This window comes from Staurois parvus, unplaced genomic scaffold, assembly GCF_062004578.1.
Source record: "Staurois parvus isolate SC_StPar_1 unplaced genomic scaffold, SC_StPar_1.0 ptg000508l, whole genome shotgun sequence".
In the NCBI taxonomy this organism is placed as follows: Eukaryota; Metazoa; Chordata; class Amphibia; order Anura; family Ranidae; genus Staurois; species Staurois parvus.
In genome coordinates this window covers 772,316-796,942 of record NW_028318304.1, presented here as the reverse complement: position 1 = coordinate 796,942, position 24,627 = coordinate 772,316, and the positions used below count along the sequence as shown (strand labels likewise).

Sequence of the window (24,627 nt, the reverse complement as noted above, 5' to 3'; positions counted from 1 at the left end):
TTGACATACCCGATCCAAAAAGTCCCGGGATGGACCCAATTAGACTGTCCAAGCCATTTAACTTTCTCGATCGGAAAATGCCCCTTTGGGGAGAGATATTTGGTTCTGCAAAAGGATCCTGAGTTCGGCTGGCATGGGAGGCAATCAAATCTACCAGCAAGGAAGAATAAAATAGTGACACATTTGTCCGGGCACATGAGCCGAATTCGGCCATGTTCCACTTGGACAAATTAAGCACAACGGGCACATGAATGAATTTAACATTATTAAAGAGTGTTCCGGGGATTGATGTCGCAGTTAGGCCACTAGGTGGTCCCTCTTCCAGTGATGGGCAGTCCAAGGATGTTAGTTCTGCGGAAAAAGGGATTGCAGCTGAGCTTTTTGTCAAGGTTGTAAAAGCAGGGGTTTTGGCCTTTGGGGACACATACAAGGTAACTTTTCCTGGGACATATTGAAGAGTGGATAGTTGAGTGTTGCTGGACAAAGGGACTGAAATGACAAAGGAGTATTTCCACTCTCCAGCATCACTTAACCGTGTATCTCGAATCAACAATGAACCATTAGGAAAACCCATTATCCTATCCCGGTAGTCCATAACATTCCCAACAACGCCATTGACCCAGACTAGGTGATTATTGATGGGACTCCACCAGGACACTTGTTTCCCCTCAGTCCCCTTAATTGCCACTGGCAGCAACACGGATTCCCCCTCTTGACAGTGGACCGGATTTTCATCAACGATTACGCTAATAAGTGGTCCATTCTCCTCTTCCATGGTAAGTCTGAACAGAAGGAGCATGAGAATAATCCATATCGACTTCATGGCTCTAAAAGGAAAGAAAACGCAACATTTTAGTTGATGTCCTTGACTCCATGGAATAGCTTCAGTTGGTTCACATGAACCCATTTATCTCTTGTCTTTTTGCCCTCATCTATTCTGATTTTATATACTGAAGGACTTAGTTTGTCAATAATGGGAAATGGCCCTTTCCATTTTTGGCTTAAGCAGTTGTCCAGCGGACGGAGTTCTAAGAACATGACTCTATCTCCTACTGCCCAAGTACATTCTCGAATCCCTTTGTCAAAATACGCCTTTGCTTTCTTTTGCATCTTACCCATGTGTGCTGCTGCAAACACATGGATCTCCTTTACCGCCTTTTCTAGTTTTAAGAGGTATTGATCCACGGAAAGTCTGTCTATGGTAGGGGTATGCATTTCTAGCCAAAGATGTTCTGGGAGTCTCATCTGCCTGCCTGTCAACACTTCAAAGGGTGTCAACCGGGTAGCGGATGAGGGTGTCGCTCGAATGACCATGGCCAGTAAAGGCAATAGGTTATCCCAATTTTTACTGTTGATGTGGACAAATTTCTTTAGCATCATTTTAATCTGCCGATTGGCTCTTTCAACCTGACCTGAAGATTCTGGGTGATATGGGATGTGAAATTTTTGCTCCACTCCCAACATCTCTAGGCACGCTTTCATCACTTTTCCAGTAAAGTGGGACCCCTGATCTGACTCTATGGATGACGGGAGCCCCCATCTACTGAATACCTGTTCCACCAAAATCTTAGCAGTATTCTGTGCAGTGTTACTTTTGGTTGGGAAGATCTCTACCCATTTAGAGAACAGATCTGTGACTACCAAAACGTATTTGTTGTTTTTGGAAGTGACTGGCAAGGGTCCCATGTAATCCATTTGTAAGGCATTCCAGGGCCCTTCTTTCAATCGTATTCTTAAAGGGGCATTGATCTTCCTTGGTGCGGGATTAACCTGTGCACAGACAATACAACTGTCACAATACTGTTTCACATCTGTCATCATAGAAGGCCACCATCCTATGTTCTTGAGTCTCTCCAATGTTTTTCCTGACCCTTGATGACCCCCGGTAGGCAGGTCATGCACTAAGTAAATCATTTCATTTCTGTAATTTTCCGGAACCACCCAAGTTATTTCCTCTCCATGATGCAGTAATACTTTTTGGTCTTCTGACAGTGTGAGGCTTTTTATGCATTTTGCCAAAGTATTCCCTTCAGATAGTTCCTGAGTCTCATGTTTCAGTTTCTGAATTATTTCTTTAATGTTGTCATCCTGCCTTTGTATGTCTGAAATATCAGGCACTTCAATGCAGGATTTTGTGAAGGCGCAAACACTGGGGCACAAGGCTGGATCTTGTAAAGTGGAGGGAATTTCCCAGATCTCCCCCCTTTGTGCTCCTTGTTTGGCCAAGCAATCTGCCACGTCATTTTGTTCCCAGTAGGGGGCACTAGTGGAATGTCCTTTTACCTTACATACCCATGGTTTGACTGGCAGCTTTTGCACCAATGTGGTAATGTATCTCAAAAGGGATGCATGCTTAAGCGGAGACCCATCTGAGGACATGTACTGGTGGGTGTGCCAAAAGGGCAGAAATTCTGTGAGAGCATTGCACACCCAAGCTGAGTCAGAGTATAAGACAATTTCTTTGTCTCCTTTTATTAATTCTAGGGCATGCGCGATTGCAGCCATCTCAGCGAATTGTGCTGATTTGACTTGGCATGATCGACATATGGATATTTGTGTATTTCCTTTTGGATCACTAATGAAGATGCCAAACCCTGCATGTGGGGAACCATCCACATAAAAACATGATCCATCTGTGAAAATTTGGACTACATCTTCTGGGACTTCTTCCTTTGATGCAAGGGGTCTAAAGAATTGATGGGCATATGACTGTGGGGTGATATCACATTCATGTGGTACTCCCTGGTAAATAAGGCCATGGGCCCTGGTGGAAGGATTATTTGTGTGTTTTACTGTGATGTCTCGATCTTGGAGCAACAGAGCCCAATGGGCCAGTCTAGCATTGGATACATTGCCATCCTTCACTCTATCTGTTAGTAAAAATTTAGTAGGAGTGTGAGTTGTATGCAAGATGACTGGGTTGAGCCCTATGATGTATGTGAAGTATTTCACTGCCCAAAATGTAACAAGGAGGTGTTTTTCACATAGAGAGTACTTCATCTCCACAGGAGATAATATTTTAGAAGCATATGATATGGGTCTCTGTTGCCCATGAATTTCCTGTGACATAACAGCTGACATGGCTGTATCAGATATTGCAGTCTCAATGTGAAAGGGCAGTTGGTAATCTGGATTGGCTAAAGCTGGTGCTTGCGCTAATGCTTCTTTGAGCTCCTGCACTGCATTGGTGTGTTGCTCAGTCCAGTGCCATTGGGTATCCTTTTTCAACAGATCATATAATGGTGTAGACTTTTCAGCAAATTCAGGAATAAAAGCCCTTGAATAATTCACCAATCCTAGAAAAGATCTCAGAGTGGGGATGCTTACAGGCAGAGGTAATTGTAGAATGGTTTTTACCTTCTCGGTTGCTATCTTACGACCGTTTGCGGTTACTGTAATCCCCAGAAAAGACACAGATTCTTTTAACAATTGTGCCTTAATGGGATTACACTTCAGTCCCGCCTTCTCTAGGATCCGCAGTAGTTCCTCCAATAGCCGCAAATGTTCTTCTTTGTCACTCGTGGCTAATAACAAATCATCAACGTACTGAAAAAGATTCTTTGGAGAAGAAAAATCAGTTAAAATATCTCTCATGGTTGCATGAAATAAAGAAGGAGAATTATGAAATCCTTGCGGAAGACATGTGAATGTATATTGTTTCCCCAAAAACGTAAATGCAAATTTATATTGACATTCTTCTGACAAGGGGAGTGACCAAAAACCATTCGATATATCAAGCACTGTGAAATATTTGTGATTTGGATTCAACATGCTCAAGACGTCGGGGACAGATGCAACTGTGGGGGCGCAATTGTTGGTAACACTGTTTAACTTGCGGTAATCTATTGTTAATCTCCACGAATTGTCAGAATTTTTGCGAATTGGCCATATTGGCGCATTTGTTGTGGATACACATGGTCTGATGACCCTTTGGTCTAGAAGTGAATCTATTGTTTCCTGAATGTGACTGATAGCTTCCTGTGGAAAGGGGTATTGCTTTTGTGGAGCTGCATCCGGCCCACTAATGTGTATTGCTGTGTCTACCTTTCCACAGTCATGCTTATGTGTTGCAAAAGCTCCCTGCTGCCTTTCTATCATGGGCTGCAGAAGATCATGGTCTGGATGATCTTTTATGATCTGTAAGATGTCATATGTGGAATCGTTACGCTTGATAGCTGCAATTGTATGTGAATCAGGTATCACTATGGTGCTTGAATGATTGTTTGGAACCCCTTGCCATAGTAACAGATTGGTCAAGTCTAACATACATCCATTGGGAATTAAGAAGTCTGACCCCAGGAGGCTGGTTTCATTTGGCAAAGACATTAATGCAAGTGGCTGTTTTACTAATAACTCTCCAATTTGGATTGTCAGTGGTTTAGACAGAGCTGATTCGACAGTGTGCCCAGCAAAGCTCTGGAGATTTAACTGCTTTCCTGAAGACCATGTTGATTTTAATGGGTCTTTGTCATGCAGAATGGAAATGGCAGCCCCTGTATCTAAAACCATAGTTCGTTGACAGCCCCTAATCAATGCTGACACTTGAGGGCGCCCGCACCTATCCAGAGAAATAGGTGCCAAAATTTTGGGGCCTTGTAATTGTCAACATTGAAGGCTTTCCCCCTCTTTTTGGGGTGTTATTTGTGTTTCCTTTCTGGGGCATACCTGCAATGCATGTAACTGTTGCTGTAATTCTGCATAAGTAGGGGCTCTTTGTGTCTCACTGATCTGCTTGCCTTCTGATGCATGGCTATGAGGGTTTCCTCTTCCCCTGCCTCTATAAGCAAACTTCCCCCTAAATCCCCTCCCCTTACCTTGTAAGCTTTTGTTCCAATTGGGGTTGTATGGAGGATTGGATTCCCCTGGGGCATAGGGGCCTTCTATGGTGGTAGTTTTACATTGTAATGCTGCCACCTTCCTGAACAATTGTTTATCTTCCTTTTCTTTAAGCCTGTGTTGTTTATATGATTGTATTGCTTGAAATGATCTATGTATTAATCCGATCACTTCCTCATAGCTGTGTTTTCTGGGGTCTATCAAATGTTCACATTTTACTCGAATAGCCGGATGGGCATTATGAATCAATAAGTTTTTATATTCTATATCCTCCCGAGTTGCTTTCCCATTACTAGTGTTATACGCTGCCCACAATCTATTGGCATAAAGTAGAGGGTTTTCCTCGGTATCCTGTTTAATTTGATATGCCACCATCAAACCTATTGCTGAGGGGTTTATAACCTTCTGCAGTTCTGCCACTGTTTCTTTGTAACTCCCTTTTCCTTCCTTAATTAAATCTGGGAGTGCATTCCAGGTGTGGGAGTCAAGGGTTAATTGTAACACCTTAACCTGGTCACTAGGACTTCTCACACCTAGAAGCTCACACCTTTGTTGTACATTTGTTGCATGTGAAGTAATGTGTTCATTAGATTTAATTTTGCCAATGAAATCAGCCATACTCATAAGGGTTTTTACAGGTTGAGTAGGATATACATTAGATATTACCTCCTTTCCTTCACTGTCAAATCCTAGAAATGTTTGGTCACTTTCAGGAGAGGAGAAGATCTGGGTCCTACCCATGATGGGTACTTTGTCCTGATCCCCATTTGTGGATCTTTCATCCCCAATATCCTCAGTGTCTATAACAATGGTAAACTCTCTATTTTCCCGTGGGTCAGCAATTTCTCCCATAGCCACAGGAAAAGGAGAATTTGGATCCATATCTTCTTCTCCCCAATGCTCATCATAGTTTTCCCCAATTTCATAGGCACAGGTAGGTGCAGTTGCATTAATGTGTCCTAATCTGTTTGCCACAGCAGCCTGTCCTTTAAGGATTGAAATGTTTTGTAGCAGATGTGCCTCTCTTTGTTTGCACTGTGTATGATCTATAATTTTTCCTTTTTTTGTTTCCTGTAACTGATCTTGGACAACTTTGTATGCACTAATTATGTGGTCCCGTTCAGTCTCAACTTTTTCTAGCATGTCTTTATATTGTATTACTTCTTTTTGAGCTAATTTGCAATTTTTACTATTTTCCTCCTGGGAGGCTTTAACCATTTGATTAAGAGTAGTTAAGGTTTGTACCTGATTGTGTAAAGCTGTGTTTTCTTTTTCCTTTTCAGTTACTTTAACATTGGCATTATCAACTATCTCTTCCAATTGTTGTATTTTAGTACTCATAGCCATGCAGGCAGCATACATGCCGGCCATTGCTATACCTTTAAGCTTTTTATTCTTTTTGGATGTTTTTACCTGTTCTTCAAATAGCTCCTTGACATAGGCCCAAGGAGATTCTTTTAATTTGGCATCACAGGCAAATTCATTGCTCTTATTTTTAAGAGTGTAAGCTGCAACAAAACTTTCTAAACTAGACATGGTAGCCATTATTAACAGATGTTGTACACAATTTATAATTCACAACTTTGAAATTTGCAGTTGGGTTATACTGTGGCAATTGAGATTACAAGCATATAATTAAGGAAAGCGATCCCAAAATATGGTAAACAATATATAACTCCAGCACACAAAACAATTTTAACCCTAGTCAGAGACCCAAAATATTTTGTACACAAGAGTGGAGTCTGTAATTACAATAAACTCTACCCTGGCTCCTACACCCAAAACACAATAGGCCAAGCAGCCAAGTGGAACAATATTGTTGCCCTGCAGTGTTTACTGTAAACACACTGTGAACAATAGTGTAGGTGAGCCTCTGGACAGACAAAATAAATGGTAAACAAGCAGTGTTAGAGCAATAATTACTAAATTCAATTCAAAGTACCAATAACAAATTTAGTTAAAAAAAAAATTGTCAGTGTGGTTCGGCTTTAACCTAACAGAAAAAATATTGCTCAGGTGTATTATAATACGCTAATGGAAACTTATTTTGCCCTGCAACCAAAAGAAAAACTATCTGCAATATTATTTCCACTCTAACAACTATGAGGTTAGTAAATGCCTTCAACACATCATTAATAATAAAAAAAAAAAACTTCTCCTGTAGCTTAGTTTAAACTTGTCAAGAGAGGAAAGCACAACAAAAAAAAAATAATATTAAAAAAAAAAAAAATAACACTAGAAATTAACTAAATAAATGAATTTCAGGATTTTTTTTTTTTTTCAAAACAACGAATGCAACACTCTTTCAGTGCCTTTACAAGAAAAACAATAAAACAAAACCCAACAATAATTCAAGAGAAATGAAGCTTGGTAAGCTCAAAAGAAACAAACAAGTAAAAACAATATGGTCCCATCAGTACATCCTCCCCATTAAATTGACCGGTTTTTAATGGTTCTTCTAACATACTATTTCAGTATAATTGCGGGACATTTATGAAGAAGAGAAAAAAAAAAAAAAAAAAATTCTGTGGAGTATCCTCCCTCTTTTTAGAGTTCTTCTAATATCCACTTAAAAATGTAAAAGGTACCTTTTTTTTTTTTTTTTTTTTTTTTTAACTAGATAGGGTTGCTGTAACCTTCCAAACTACCGGCAAACTGACTCAGTTTAAAGCCACCCCAATAACCTTAACTTGCATTACGCAAATCTCGGGGTTGTTGTATTAAATACTCTCAGTCTCGGGTCCCTTCGTGGTCGCCAATTATGTTGACCAAATCTATGGAATATGAAATATAATATTTCTCTGATATGATTTGATTAACCTTAATGAGAGTTCTTTGACCAAGAGTGAAAGGTTTAACACAACAACCAAAATTTATTGGTGAATAGTAGGGAGGTCTAAACTAACATACCACAATCTATCTATTTAACAATAAGAAAAAGAGAAACAAAATGTATATGATTCACCCAATGAATTAAAGCATATACTATTCATACCCTAAACCCACAAACAGCAAGACAGACAACACAACACATACGACAATCATGTATACATATAAGTGCCAGAGAAATGTCCTGATATTTACCAATGGTGTAGCATGGGGGCCCCCAGGATCGGTGTATCTTCTCTCCTGTCTTCCTCCAAACCTACCCTGATATACACTTATCTCCCATAGACTTGCATGGGGCCATCCTGATTGGTAGAACTATCCAATCCATCTTCCATATCTGACGTATCTCATCCAGGATTGGACAGTTTCCCCATCCTATATTGCTTACATAACTCAGCCCCATCCCAGAACCTCCCCTTTTCGTGATAAAATTACATATGCCAGGTCATGGCACCGAGGCGTCTGGATCCAGGCTTTCTCATCAAAATTCCCTCCATCCTTGAGAGTTTGGAGGGAACCTTAGGTCATAGCCTGGTAAAACTGCATTCCCCAGATAGCCATCCCATTGCATATCTAAAGAGAGGGTACTTTGAAGTGGCCCTCATATAAACAAAGAGATTTAAATGGCCTGGCCTAGATCGTTATGTGGGCCCCATAAAGTCTGAGATAAGGTAGTTAATTTAGTGGTTGCCCCCTCTCACACAATAGAACATTCCTTGTGGCATGCACCTGTTTACACACCAAACATTCCTCCAATACAATACAAAGCTATCTCTACAACTTGATCACTTGTTTCAATGTCTATGTACAACACACCGCTATCAAACCAAGCTCTGATATTTCCAGCTTTGTAGTTTGGTTATATAGCTAGAAAAATATCTATTTACAGTTGCTGATGAAGATTATACATAAACCCCTCATAAGTCAACACTTAGGGCCACAGAAACGTTACTTAGTGCCACAGAATTGTTACTTAGGGACAGACACAGAATTGTTACTGAGGGACACAGATTTGTTACTGAGGGCCACAGAACCGTTACTTAGGGCCACAGAAACGTTACTCAGGGACAGACACAGAATTGTTACTGAGGGACACAGAATTGTTACTGAGGGACACAGAATTGTTACTGAGGGACACAGAATTGTTACTGAGGGACACAGAATTGTTACTGAGGGACACAGAATTGTTACTCAGGGACAGACACAGAATTGTTACTGAGGGACACAGAATTGTTACTGAGGGACACAGAATTGTTACTCAGGGACAGACACAGAATTGTTACTGAGGGAGACAGAATTGTTACTGAGGGACACAGAAATGTTACTCAGGGAAACATAATTGTTACTCAGGGACACAGAATTGTTACTGAGGGACACAGAATTGTTACTGAGGGACACAGAATTGTTACTCAGGGACAGACACAGAATTGTTACTCAGGGACAGACACAGAATTGTTACTGAGGGACACAGAATTGTTACTCAGCGACAGACACAGAATTGTTACTCAGGGACAGACACAGAATTGTTACTGAGGGACACAGAATTGTTACTGAGGGACACAGAATTGTTACTGAGGGACACAGAATTGTTACTCAGGGACACAGAATTGTTACTCAGGGACAGACACAGAATTGTTACTGAGGGACACAGAATTGTTACTGAGGGACACAGAATTTTTACTGAGGGACACAGAATTGTTACTGAGGGACACAGAATTGTTACTGAGGGACACAGAATTGTTGCTGAGGGACAGACACAGAATTGTTACTGAGGGACAGACACAGAATTGTTACTGAGGGACACAGAATTGTTACTGAGGGACACAGAATTGTTACTGAGGGACACAGAATTGTTACTCAGGGACAGACACAGAATTGTTACTCAGGGATAGACACAGAATTGTTACTGAGGGACACAGAATTGTTACTCAGAGACACAGAATTGTTACTCAGGGACAGACACAGAATTGTTACTCAGGGACAGACACAGAATTTTTACTGAGGGACACAGAATTGTTACTCAGGGACACATAATTGTTACTCAGGGACACAGAATTGTTACTGAGGGACACAGAATTGTTACTGAGGGACACAGAATTGTTACTCAGGGACAGACACAGAATTGTTACTGAGGGACACAGAATTGTTACTTAGGGACACAGAATTGTTACTCAGCGACAGACACAGAATTGTTACTCAGGGACAGACACAGATGTGTTACTGAGGGACACAGAATTGTTACTGAGGGACACAGAATTGATAGTCAGGGACACAGAATTGTTACTGAGGGACACAGAATTTTTACTGAGGGACACAGAATTGTTACTGAGGGACACAGAATTGTTACTGAGGGACACATAATTGTTACTCAGGGACACAGAATTGTTACTCAGGGACAGACACAGAATTGTTACTCAGGGACAGACACAGAATTGTTACTCAGGGACAGACACAGAATTGTTACTCAGGGACACAGAATCGTTTAAATAAAGAGTATGTCAGACAACATGCATAGGAGTGGCAGAGGAGGCAATGTTTTAGGAGCGAGCAGACGTGGCAGCAGAGGAAGGGGTCGAGGCAGCACTAGTCGCAGCCAGAGGCCAGTGCTCCCGGTGTCATCCAGCGGTTGTGTCTCCACCGACATCCCTGCCGTCATCGATTGGTTGGCTCGGTCGTCTTCCTCTTCACAGGTCACCTCTGACACCTACAGCCAACGGTCGGTGGGTACGTCAGACACAACCGTTAGTTGGCATGGCCCGGGAGCAAGCCCACTGAAATCACGTGTCCTCGACCTGCCCCTGTCCTTTGGTGTTCCCTCACCAAGCGAAGTATCGTATGCTGTGGGCTCAGCCCCACTGTACAGTGAGGAAGAGCTAACAGAGGGCGGTCAGGAACGGGGGGAGACATCCGCCTCTTCAGCAGCCAGGCGAAGAAGTAGTGGCGAGGAGAGTGGCTCGGTAGCCGGTCTAGAGACAGGTCTGTCTCCTGACCCACACGCAGCCAAGGGGGCTAGTAGTGAGGCGGAGACCCTAATTGATGATGATGAGGCTGATCGCACTTGGCAGCCTCGTCGTCATCAGGCTATTGCTTCCGCATCATCAGGAGAAGAGGGTGGCAGCTTGGCAGCGAGCAAAACAGTCGGTGGGTTGCCCAGGAGGCAGCAGGGTCTCAGCAGTGTCAGTGGAGGCAAACGGCCACGGAGTAGAGCACCAGCTCCACTGCAGCCTACCACCACGGCCAGTAGTGGTGCCGGTGTGCACGGAGGAAGCAGCAGTCAGCCAGTGAGGAGTATCGGGGGCAAAGTTTCCTACTCGGCGGTGTGGCAATTTTTTTTCAAGCCGCCCGAGGAAGTAAACGTAGCCGTATGTCGACTATGTGGCCAGAAAGTCAAGCGTGGCCAGGGGGCCAATGTTGGAACTACAGCGTTGCGGCAGCATATGCAGCGTCGCCATTTGGTGGCCTGGGAAAACCGTGATAAAGATACGGCGGTTCTGCCCGCCCCAGCCCCCGCTCCATCACCCGCTCCGTTACTTGCTCCGTCACCCGACGTCAATCGCCCTCTATCAGCCAGTCAAGGCTCCAACACCTTTGCTGAGGGGAGTTGTCGCTCGTTGGCATCTTCCGCTCGTTCTGATGCTCCTTCTCCTGCTACTCCTCTTCACGGATTCCGTCAGCAGTCTTTCTTGGAATCCGTTTCCAAGAGACAACAGTTTGCGAGCACGCACCCGACGGTGCAAAAGCTGAACGTCCTCCTGTCCAAGTTGCTGGTGCTGCAGTCCCTCCCTTTCCAAGTGGTGGACTCAGCACCTTTCCGAGAAATGATGGCTTGTGCCGCACCGCGGTGGAGAGTGCCAAGCCGTCATTTCTTCGCCAAAAAGGCAGTGCCAGCCCTGCATTCACATGTAGAAGAGATGGTGGGCCAGTCTTTGAGCATGTCGGTCTCTGCCAAAGTGCACGGCAGCGCCGACGTGTGGAGCTGTAACTAGGGTCAGGGACAGTACATGTCATTTACGGCCCACTGGGTGAACGTGCTGCCGTCACAGCCGCACCAGCAACTTGGACAGGTCACGCCGCTTTTGCCTCCACGTTTGCACGTCCTTGGTCCGGCAAAGATGTCTGCCTCTACCACCTCTTCTTCCGCCATGTCCTCAGCCGCCACCCCCGTGCCAAGTCCCATTACCCGACCGGCATATCACATGTGCAGGGCGCAACGGTGTCACGCTGTGCTGCACCTGGTATGCCTTGGCGAACGTAGTCACACAGGGGAGGAACTTCTGAGTGTAATGAACAGAGAAATCGACAGATGGCTGTCTCCGCGCAAACTTAAAATCGGAACCATGTTGACCGACAACGGAAAGAACATGGTGTCTGCTCTGCGTCAAGGAAGGTTGTGCCATGCGCCATGCATGGCTCACGTGTTCAATCTGGTTGTCAAGCGGTTCCTAAAATCCACCATCCCACTGCAAGACATCCTTAAAATGTCACGTAAACTTTGCATGCATTTCAGCCATTCCTACACCGCAAAGCACACCCTCCTTGAGCTGCAGCGGCAGAACGGAATTCCACAGCATCGCCTGATCTGCGACGTTGCAACAAGGTGGAATTCAACCCTACACATGCTAGACCGCCTTTATGAACAGCGAAAGGCCATCACCGATTTCCTGATGTTACAAGCGGATAAAGGTACTCCCCTGTGTAACTTCGATGTGAGCCATTGGCAGCTCATGCGTGACACCTGCCGCTTGCTCAGGCCCTTTGAGGAGGCCACGCTATTCGTGAGTCGGCAGGACTATGGGATGAACGACGTCATTCCTCTGTTGCACGTCCTGGAACAAATGCTGTTAACAATGGCTGGTCAGGGTGCGGTAGACGTGGAGCACAGATCTCAACGCCACATGACCCCTGTGGGGGCAGGACAGGAAGAAGAGGAGGAGGTAGAGGAGGACATTTGTGCTCAGGAATTATTGAGTGAAATGGGTGGTTTTTCCACTCAGCGGACAGGAGTGGAGGAGCAGGAGCATCTGTGGGCCCTGTGCGCTCGCGTTCCGCTGCCATGGCAGCAGGGGAGGGGTGGGGTGGTAGGAGCAGTGGCAGCTCCACCAGCAGTGGCTGCCTCAGTCTGCAGTCGATGATGAGTAGCTTTCTTCACCAGCGCAGTGAGGAAACTACTAACCAGCCGCAGCAGCAGCAGCAGCATCAGGTGGACCTGGAGCAGGACCTCAAACAACAGGCTTGGGCCTACTTGGACAGCACCCTGCCAACTGAGGTAGACAATCCCCTTGACTACTGGGCAACGAAACTTGACCTTTGACCCCAACTAGCTGAATTTGCCCTTGAAAGGCTGTCATGCCCGGCCAGTAGCGTGGCATCGGAGCGCGTGTTTAGTGCGGCAGGAGGTATTGTAACTCCGCGGAGGACACGACTGTCCACCCAAAGTGTGGAGAGACTCACGTTTGTGAAAATGAATCAGGCGTGGATTAGTCTGGATTTCAAACCACCAGTTCCTGACACAACTGACTAAATCCGCCATGAATCATGCCCCAAACATGTGCCACTTTCAGGTCTCCTCACACTGCTGGTGTGTTCCATTTTTTGTCATAGGGTGCTGGCAGATTACGGGCCTCCTATAGCTGCTGCCAGGCCCCTAAACTGCCATGGGCCCCTATACCACCTCCTCATGCTGCTGCCAGGTCCAGAGTCTCTCATGGGTCCCTGTACAGCCTCCCATTGCTGCTGTCTCCATCGCCACACTCTGCCATGTGCCACTTTCAGGTCTCCTCACACTGCTGGTGTGTTCCATTTTTTGTCATAGGGTGCTGGCAGATTACGGGCCTCCCATAGCTGCTGCCAGGCCCCTAATCTTCCATGGGCCCCTATACCGCCTCCTCATGCTGCTTCCAAGTCCAGAGTCTCTCATGGGTCCCTGTACGGCCTCCCATTGCTGCTGTCTCCATCGCCACACTCTGCCATGTGCCACTTTCAGGTCTCCTCACACTGCTGGTGTGTTCCATTTTTTGTCATAGGGTGCTGGCAGATTACGGGCCTCCCATAGCTGCTGCCAGGCCCCTAATCTGCCATGGGCCCCTATACCGCCTCCTCATGCTGCTGCCAGGTCCAGAGTCTCTCATGGGTCCCTGTACGGCCTCCCATTGCTGCTGTCTCCATCGCCACACTCTGCCATGTGCCACTTTCAGGTCTCCTCACACTTCTGGTGTGTTCCATTTTTTGTCATAGGGTGCTGGCAGATTACGGGCCTCCCATAGCTGCTGCCAGGCCCCTAATCTGCCATGGGCCCCTATACCGCCTCCTCATGCTGCTGCCAGGTCCACAGTGTCTCATGCCATGTGCCACTTTCAGGTCTCCTCACACTGCTGGTGTGTTCCATTTTTTGTCATAGGGTGCTGGCAGATTACGGGCCTCCCATAGCTGCTGCCAGGCCCCTAATCTGCCATGGGCCCCTGTACCGCCTCCTCATGCTGTTGCCAGGTCCACAGTGTCTCATGCCATGTGCCACTTTCAGGTCTCCTCACCCTGCTGGTGTGTTCCATTTTTTGTCATAGGGTGCTGGCAGATTACGGGCCTCCTATAGCTGCTGCCAGGCCCCTAATCTGCCATGGGCCCCTATACCGCCTCCTCATGCTGCTGCCAAGTCCAGAGTCTCTCATGGGTCCCTGTACGGCCTCCCATTGCTGCTGTCTCCATCGCCACACTCTGCCATGTGCCACTTTCAGGTCTCCTCACACTGCTGGTGTGTTCCATTTTTTGTCATAGGGTGCTGGCAGATTACGGGCCTCCCATAGCTGCTGCCAGGCCCCTAATCTGCCATGGGCCCCTATACCGCCTCCTCATGCTGCTGCCAAGTCCAGAGTCTCTCATGGGTCCCTGTACGGCCTCCCATTGCTGCTGTCTCCATCGCCACACTCTGCCATGTGCCACTTTCAGGTCTCCTCACACTGCTGGTGTGTTCCATTTTTTGTCATAGGGTGCTGGCAGATTACGGGCCTCCCATAGCTGCTGCCAGGCCCCTAATCTGCCATGGGCCCCTATACCGCCTCCTCATGCTGCTGCCAGGTCCAGAGTCTCTCATGGGTCCCTGTACGGCCTCCCATTGCTGCTGTCTCCATCGCCACACTCTGCCATGTGCCACTTTCAGGTTTCCTCACACTGCTGGTGTGTTCCATTTTTTGTCATAGGGTGCTGGCAGATTACGGGCCTCCCATAGCTACTGCCAGGCCCCTAATCTGCCATGGGCCCCTTTACCGCCTCCTCATGCTGCTGCCAGGTCCACAGTGTCTCATGCCATGTGCCACTTTCAGGTCTCCTCACACTGCTGGTGTGTTCCATTTTTTGTCATAGGGTGCTGGCAGATTACGGGCCTCCCATAGCTGCTGCCAGGCCCCTAATCTGCCATGGGCCCCTATACCGCCTCCTCATGCTGTTGCCAGGTCCACAGTGTCTCATGCCATGTGCCACTTTCAGGTCTCCTCACCCTGCTGGTGTGTTCCATTTTTTGTCATAGGGTGCTGGCAGATTACGGGCCTCCTATAGCTGCTACCAGGCCCCTAATCTGCCATGGGCCCCTATACCGCCTCCTCATGCTGCTGCCAAGTCCAGAGTCTCTCATGGGTCCCTGTACGGCCTCCCATTGCTGCTGTCTCCATCGCCACACTCTGCCATGTGCCACTTTCAGGTCTCCTCACACTGCTGGTGTGTTCCATTTTTTGTCATAGGGTGCTGGCAGATTACGGGCCTCCCATAGCTGCTGCCAGGCCCCTAATCTGCCATGGGCCCCTATACTGCCTCCTCATGTTGTTGCCAGGTCCAGAGTCTCTCATGGGTCCCTGTACGGCCTCCCATTGCTGCTGTCTCCATCGCCACATTCTGCCATGTGCCACTTTCAGGTCTCCTCACACTTCTGGTGTGTTCCATTTTTTGTCATAGGGTGCTGGCAGATTACGGGCCTCCCATAGCTGCTGCCAGGCCCCTAATCTGCCATGGGCCCCTGTACCGCCTCCTCATGCTGCTGTCAGGTCCACAGTGTCTCATGCCATGTGCCACTTTCAGGTCTCCTCACACTGCTGGTGTGTTCCATTTTTTGTCATAGGGTGCTGGCAGATTACGGGCCTCCTATAGCTGCTGCCAGGCCCCTAATCTGCCATGGGCCCCTATACCGCCTCCTCATGCTGCTGCCAAGTCCAGAGTCTCTCATGGGTCCCTGTACGGCCTCCCATTGCTGCTGTCTCCATCGCCACACTCTGCCATGTGCCACTTTCAGGTCTCACACTGCTGGTGTGTTCCATTTTTTGTCATAGGGTGCTGGCAGATTACGGGCCTCCCATAGCTGCTGCCAGGCCCCTAATCTGCCATGGTCCCCTATACCGCCTCCTCATGCTGCTGCCAGGTCTACAGTGTCTCATGCCATGTGCCACTTTCAGGTCTCCTCACACTGCTGGTGTGTTCCATTTTTTGTCATAGGGTGCTGGCAGATTACGGGCCTCCCATAGCTGCTGCCAGGCCCCTAATCTGCCACGGGCCCCTATACCGCCTCCTCATGCTGCTGCCAAGTCCAGAGTCTCTCATGGGTCCCTGTACGGCCTCCCATTGCTGCTGTCTACATCGCCACACTCTGCCATGTGCCACTTTCAGATCTCCTCACACTGCTGGTGTGTTACATTTTTTGTCATAGGGTGCTGGCAGATTACGGGCCTCCCATTGCTGCTGCCAGGCCCGTAATCTGCCATGGGCCCCCGTACCGACTCCTCATGCTGTGACGTTGCAACAAGGTGGAATTCAACCCTACATATGTTAGACCGCCTTTACGAACAGCGAAAGGCCATCACAGATTTCCTGATGTTAAAAGCGGATAAAGGTACTCCCTGTGTAACTTAGATGTCAGCCATTGGCAGCTCATGCGTGACACCTGCGCTTGCTCAGGCCCTTTGAGGAGGCCACGCTATTCGTGAGTCGGCAGGACTATGGGATGAACGACGTCATTCCTCTGTTGCACGTCCTGGAACAAATGCTGTTAACAATGGCTGGTCAGGGTGCGGTAGACGTGGCGCACAGATCTCAATGCCACATGACCCCTGTGGGGGCAGGACAGGAAGAAGAGGAGGAGGTAGAGGAGGACATTGGTGCTCAGGAATTATTGAGTGAAGTGGGTGGTTTTTCCACTCAGCGGACAGGAGTGGAGGAGCAGGAGCATCTGGTAGAGGAGGAGGAGGAGGAGACAGAGGACCCAGACGCACCGTGGCAGTATGCTGTGGAGATAGAGGCAGGGAGTCCCTCGCATTCCTTGGCACAAATGGCCCATAGCATGCTCGCTTGCTTGCGTAGCGACAGCAGAATAATAACCATAAGACAGAGGGATGACTTTTGGCTGTCCACCTTGTTGGACCCTCGCTACCGTTCAAAAATGGTGGCCTTTTTCACACCTGCTGAGAGGGAGGCCAAAATAACGTACTATAAAAACCACCTATGTAGTCAGCTGGTCTCTGCCTTTCTGCGCCAACGTCCATCCTCAGACACTGTGGGCCCTGTGCGCTCGCGTTCCGCTGCCATGGCAGCAGGGGAGGGGTGGGTTGGTAGGAGCAGTGGCAGCTCCACCAGCAGCAGCTGCCTCAGTCTGCAGTCGATGATGAGTAGCTTTCTTCACCAGCGCAGTGAGGAAACTACTAACAAGCCGCAGCAGCAGCAGCATCAGGTGGACCTGGAGCAGGACCTCAAACAACAGGCTTAGGCCTACTTGGACAGCACCCTGCCAACCGAGGTAGACAATCCCCTTGACTACTGGGCAACGAAACTTGACCTTTGGCCCCAACTAGCTGAATTTGCCCTTGAAAGGCTGTCATGCCCGGCCAGTAGCGTGGCATCGGAGCGCGTGTTTACTGCGGCAGGAGGTATTGTAACTCCGCGGAGGACACGACTGTCCACCCAAAGTGTGGAGAAACTCATGTTTGTGAAAATGAATCAGGCGTGGATTAGTCTGGATTTCAAACCACCAGTTCCTGACACAACTGACTAAATCCGCCATGAATCATGCCCCAAACATGTGCCACTTTCAGGTCTCCTCACACTGCTGGTGTGTTCCATTTTTTGTCATAGGGTGCTGGCAGATTACGGGCCTCCCATTGCTGCTGCCAGGCCCCTAATCTGCCATGGGCCCCTGTACCGCCTCCTCATGCTGCTGCCAGGTCCAGAGTGTGTCATGGGTCCCTGTACGGCCTCCCATTGCTGCTGTCTCCATCGCCACACTCTGCCATGTGCCACTTTCAGGTCTCCTCACACACTGCTGGTGTGTTCCATTTTTTGTCATAGGGTGCTGGCAGATTACGGGCCTCCCATAGCTGCTGCCAGGCCCCTAATCTGCCATGGGCCCCTGTACCGCCTCCTCATGCTGCTGCCAGGTCCACAGTGTCTCATGCCATGTGCCACTTTCAGGTCTCCTCACACTGCTGTTGTGTTCCATTTTTTGTCATAGGGTGCTGGCAGATTACGGGCCTCCCATTGCTGCTGCCAGGCCCGTAATCTGCCATGGGCCCCTGTACCGCCTCCTCATGCTGCTGCCAGGTCCAGAGTGTGTCATGGGTCCCTGTACGGCCTCCCATTGCTGCTGTCTCCATCGCCACACTCTGCCATGTGCCACTTTCAGGTCTCCTCACACACTGCTGGTGTGTTCCATTTTTTGTCATAGGGTGCTGGCAGATTACGGGCCTCCCATAGCTGCTGCCAGGCCCCTAATCTGCCATGGGCCCCTATACCGCCTCCTCATGCTGCTGCCAGGTCCACAGTGTCTCATGCCATGTGCCACTTTCAGGTCTCCTCACACTGCTGGTGTGTTCCATTTTTTGTCATAGGGTGCTGGCAGATTACGGGCCTCCCATAGCTGCTGCCAGGCCCCTAACATGCCATGGGCCCCTGTACCGCCTCCTCATGCTGCTGCCAGGCCCCTAATCTGCCATGGGCCCCTATACCGCCTCCTCATGCTGCTGCCAGGTCCACAGTGTCTCATGCCATGTGCCACTTTCAGGTCTCCTCACACTGCTGGTGTGTTCCATTTTTTGTCATAGGGTGCTGGCAGATTACGGGCCTCCCATAGCTGCTGCCAGGCCCCTAACCTGCCATGGGCCCCTGTACCGCCTCCTCATGCTGCTGCCAGGTCCACAGTGTCTCATGCCATGTGCCACTTTCAGGTCTCCTCACACACTGCTGGTGTGTTCCATTTTTTGTCATAGGGTGCTGGCAGATTACGGGCCTCCCATTGCTGCTGCCAGGCCCGTAATCTGCCATGGGCCCCTGTACCGCCTCTTCATGCTGCTGCCAGGTCCAGAGTGTGTCATGGGTCCCTGTACGGCCTCCCATTGCTGCTGCCAGGAGGCAGCAGGGTCGCAGCAGTGTCAGTGGAGGCAAACGGCCACGGAGTAGAGCACCAGCTCCACTGCAGCCTACCACCACGGCCAGTAGTGGTGCCGGTGTGCACAGAGGAAGTAGCAGTCAGCCAGTGAGGAGTAGCGGGGGCAAAGTTTCCTACTCGGCGGTGTGGCAATTTTTCGTCAAGCCGCCCGAGGAAGTAAACGTAGCCGTATGTCGACTATGTTGCCAGAAAGTCAAGCGTGGCCAGGGGGCCCATGTTGGGACTACAGCGTTGCGTCAGCATATGCAGCGTCGCCATTTGGTGGCCTGGGAAAACCGTGATAAAGATACGGCGGTTCTGCCCGCCCCAGCCAAGGGTTCCATTTTGTCATAGGGTGCTGGCAGATTACGGGCCTCCCATTGCTGCTGCCAGGCCTTAATCTGCCATGGGCCCCTGTACCGCCTCCTCATGCTGCTGCCAGGTCCACAGTGTCTCATGGGTCCCTGAACCGCCTCCCATTGCTGCTGTCTCCATCGCCACACTCTGCCATGTGCCACTTTCAGGTCTCCTCACACTGCTGGTGTGTTCCATTTTTTGTCATAGGGTGCTGGCAGATTACAGGCCTCCCATAGCTGCTGCCAGGCCCGTAATCTGCCATGGGCCCCAGTACCGCCTCCTCATGCTGCTGCCAGGTCCACAGTCTCTCATGGGTCCCTGTACGGCCTCCCATTGCTGCTGTCTCCATCGCCACACTCTGCCATGTGCCACTTTCAGGTCTCCTCACACTGCTGGTGTGTTCCATTTTTTGTCATAGGGTGCTGGCAGATTACGGGCCTCCCATAGCTGCTGCCAGGCCCTTAATCTGCCATGGGCCCCTGTACCGCCTCCTCATGCTGCTGCCAGGTCCAGAGTCTCTCATGGGTCCCTGTACGGCCTCCCATTGCTGCTGTCTCCATCGCCACATTCTGCCATGTGCCACTTTCAGGTCTCCTCACACACTGCTGGTGTGTTCCATTTTTTGTCATAGGGTGCTGGCAGATTACGGGCCTCCCATTGCTGCTGCCAGGCCCCTAATCTGCCATGGGCCCCATTACCGCCTCCTCATGCTGCTGCCAGGTCCACAGTCTCTCATGGGTCCCTGTACGGCCTCCCATTGCTGCTGTCTCCATCGCCACACTCTGCCATGTGCCACTTTCAGGGTTCCTCACACTGCTGGTGTGTTCCATTTTTTGTCATAGGGTGCTGGCAGATTACGGGCCTCCCATAGCTGCTGCCAGGCCCCTAATCTGCCATGGGCCCCCGTACCGACTCCTCATGCTTCTGCCAGGCCCGTAATCTGTCATGGGCCCCTGTTGTCGCTTGTTGGCATATTCCGCTCGTTCAGATGCTCCTTCTCCTGCTACTCCTCTTCACGGATTCCGTCAGCAGTCTTTCTTGGAATCCGTTTCCAAGAGACAACAGTTTGCGAGCACGCACCCGACGGTGCAGAAGCTGAACGTCCTCCTGTCCAAGTTGCTGCTGCCAGGCTCGTAATCTGTCATGCGCCCCTGTACCGCCTCCTCATGCTGCTGCCAGGTCCAGAGTGTGTCATGGGCCCCCGTACCGACTCCTCATGCTGCTGCCAGGCCCGTAATCTGTCATGGGCCCCTGTACCGCCTCCTCATGCTGCTGCCAGGTCCAGAGTGTGTCATGGGTCCCTGTACGGCCTCCCATTGCTGCTGCCAGGCCCGTAATCTGCCATGGGCCCCCATACCAACTCCTCATGCTGCTGCCAGGCCCGTAATCTGTCATGGGCCCCTGTACCGCCTCCTCATGCTGCTGCCAGGTCCAGAGTGTGTCATGGGTCCCTGTACGGCCTCCCATTGCTGCTGTCTCCATCGCCACACTCTGCCATGTGCCACTTTCAGGTCTCCTCACACTGCTGGTGGTTTCCATTTTTGTCATAGGGTGCTGTATGGCCTCCCATTGCTGCTGCCTCCACCGCCACACTGTGGCTCCACACTCTGGTTTTGGCCCCGTGACTGCCCAAATGAGTGAAGTGTGCGGTGATTCTAAGATCGACGGCACTCATCTGCATGTCATACTGACTGTCAGTATTATTTCTCTTCCCCAGCAGACTCCAAGGGCATTTAAATTAAAGGTACAGTGTTCTGCACTAATATAAAGGCTCTCTGAAGCCTAGAAACACCCTTTTATAAGTTAAATTCGCAGCGAATATATTCGACTCGAATCGAAATTTTTTCACAAATTCGCCGAATCAGTCGAATCGAATTTTTGAATACTTCGCTCATCTCTAAATATAACCTTTAATATTATCAATAAAGCACCTTCATAGTACTACACTATGGGATATTCCTAATGCTTGCTCTGTATTGAGCACCTTACATCCCCCAGCACCACTTCCAGTTGGTGTCCCAGTTGGTGTCGAGCTACCAATACGGACCATCGTACCTGAGCATCTTGAGGAAGACCATCTACGCCCAGGCCGCATCTCTGACCACACCTGAGGGACCCTTGCATACCAGGAGTACATTATACAACGTGCATTTTATTAGCGCATCTGGTAAGTGCGCACTCTGTGTATTTAATACATCAACCCAAGGAGAAATAACATTCTGGGACTTCATACGAGTCATTTAAAGATTACATTTGACTTAAAGACAATTTGGACATTATATTACATCTACGCATGTCATGATCATGCGTTTTTCATGAACACTCACATACTAATTTATTCGTCCAGTTCCAGAGCACTTCTGTTACTACTGATGTTTACTACATATATGCATAACGCATTTATTTCACACCTGCATCTATAAGACAAACATTAGGTTTTCTGTTCAACACCTAGCGCTGCACCAATATTTATTCTTGTATGTGAAGGCATTGTGGTTCACCTTTTAGTGTGTTCAGCTGCTTATTCCATATATTAGGTTTAGCGCTCGCTTTATTACCTTAACAATTTATAATAAGTCAATATGTAAATATTGCAGGAAACTATTTATGAATGTGAATTTTCCCTACTATACTAGAACACAGATGGAACACGGAGTCCTTTAAGTAAGAGTTGGAAACAAAAGAGAAAAGTCTTGCCAATGTGATGTGCTCAAACTCTGCAATTGCAACCAGCAATAATGAGTAACATGCACAAGTGTTTGATGTTAGTAGCTTTGGGGGTTAAAAAGATAAAGTAAAGGTGTATCCATGACCTGATTCACCTGCTGGTGGCACTGCGGTTCTCTGGGCTGAAGGCTGTAATTCTAGTGACCACCAGCGGGTGTCTTCCAGCAGCAAGAAGGTTCCTGTAATCAGTTCCACCTGGCCCTAGGTGCAGGGAGGGTACTTAAGTCCCATCTCTGCTATTGCTCCTCAGTGTTTTGATTGCCTTGCTTGCTGCCATAGCCATCCTGCTCTTGAACTATCCTTGCATCCTGTTTCCATACTGCTGCTCGCCTTGTTACTGTAACGAGCCCTGATTTCCACTTTTTCTTGCATTGCCTCCTTGTGTTCTGTCCCCACATGAAGGCGAATGAAGGTATAACAGATAATGGCTGCGTGACTTCCTACCTTCGTATCCAAGCAGTGGAGCAGACCGGACCGGCAGATGCTCGGGTTAGATGGATCCAAACGTATACATGGGAATGAAATCAGCGTGGGTTTTGTGGATCCAAATACAGCGACAAACGGTGATACAATACTGTAATGTAGTAGAGGTATTGATGCTGTCCTGTGATATCTTTCCTGAGGCTAACTGCTGGTCAAAAACTGATGCCTTCACAAGCCCAGGGTATTGAATGTCCTGTTACACAGCTATGAAGCACATAAAATGGCTGCAGGAAGTGACCAGAACCAAGGCTGCCTGAAACCATGCCCAACAGAGGAAAAACTTTACTAACAAGAGCAGAGGCATACAGCATGCAAATTCTGGCCAGCAGATGGCAGCAAACAGATCAATGCATAGAAACGACATGGTGAAATAAGAATTGGTAATACAATGCAAAGTTATATAACAAATATGAGGAGAACAGCACACTCCCCATCTGAAATTCCATTGGGGATTTCACTATGACGAATGTCCATAAAATATAGAACAACCTGTAACTAAGAACATGTTAGAATGCAATAAACAGAATGATATAGTAGATTCCGAGCTGGAATAGAGAAGATCCACGAAGTTCAAGTTCAGTAGAGTTCACCCAGCAGGAACGTTCTCGATGGGTAGTATCAAAATGAGTTCGTTAATTGGCCTTGAACGTTTTAAGCTCACCCTTTCTGAAGATCTTCAACTCCATTTTACGGACCTTGCCATCCTTGCTAGGAAGAACCTTCGTAATTAGTCCCATAGGCCAGTCAATCCGTATGGTATGTTGCTCCTTCATCAACATGAGGTCACCTTCTTTCAAGTTTGGTTTGTGGTGTTGCCACTTTCTTCTTCCTTGAAGAATATTGAGATACTCCTTTCGCCACCTGTTCCAGAAGTAATCAGCTAGGTATTGTACACGTTTCCAGTGTTTTTGGTAGATATTCGCATGAGTAAATTCTCCACTAGGCATTAGAGTATTCTCAGTTTTTTGGGTAAGTAGGATAGCTGGAGTCAGTACGGCTGGTGTTTCAGGATCCATAGATACTGGCGCGAGGGGTCTAGAATTGATGATGGCTGAAACTTCAGCGAAAAAGGTGACTAGAGTCTCATGTGTGAGTCTTGAAGAGTTTACATCCATCAACATAGAATTCAAGATGTTGCGTGAGATCCCGATCATTCTCTCCCAGGAGCCCCCCATGTGGGAACTAAGAGGAGGATTGAAAATCCAGGTGCAACCCTTTTCCGCCAAGTGATCTTGAATGGGCTTGGTGTCGATGTCCAGTTCTCTACAGGCTCCAATGAAGTTGCTTCCATGGTCAGACCTCAACTGTTTCACTGGTCCTCTGATTGCGAAGAACCGTCTTAAGGCATTAATAAGGCTGGATGTGTCCATGGATTCTATGACCTCTAAGTGAACGGCTCGCACATTCATGCAAGTAAATAGTACAGCCCAACGCTTACTGTTTGCGTGACCGCCGCAGCCCAAAGACATCTAGGCCAACGTAGGTGAAAGGGGGCTTTGTACATAGTCTGTCCGCAGGCAAATCAGCCATTTGTTAGTGTAGTTGTTTTCCTCTAGCCTTGTGACAGTGAACACAGTTATGCAGTACTTGGGCCACATGTTTTTTCATTCCTATAATCCAAAGGTCAGCAGACCGTAACTTGCCCTCAGTGATTTGCCTGCCCTGGTGTTCAGTCTTTTTGTGGTAGTGTCTGATCAGCAAGATGGTGATATGGTGTTTGCTGGGAATGATGAGAGGATTTTGTTCTGCAACTCCTAGATGGGCTTGATTCAAACGACCACCAACTCTGAGCAAGCCAAAACTGTCAATAACTGGATATAAGTTGGCAAGAGGACTTTTTATTGGAATCTGCTGTTTGTTGTACAAGCACTTCCATTCTACATTGAATTCCCCTTGTTTGACATGACGTATTATGAGGGACTCACTATGAGAGATGTTCTCCT

At 48.2% G+C, this 24,627-nt stretch overlaps 1 protein-coding gene across 1 annotated transcript; it reads right to left on the bottom strand.

Moving 5' to 3' along the window:
- Positions 1-852: 852 nt before the first annotated feature.
- On the bottom strand, positions 853-6,381 carry LOC149451909 (protein NYNRIN-like). The gene is made up of 3 exons (XM_089689988.1): positions 6,082-6,381; positions 5,503-5,817; positions 853-3,558 (listed from the first exon to the last, which is right to left on the bottom strand). The coding sequence occupies exons 1-3, from the start codon at positions 6,379-6,381 to the stop codon at positions 853-855; spliced, it is 3,321 nt and encodes a 1,106-aa protein (XP_089546114.1).
- Between the last annotated feature and the right edge of the window lie 18,246 nt (positions 6,382-24,627).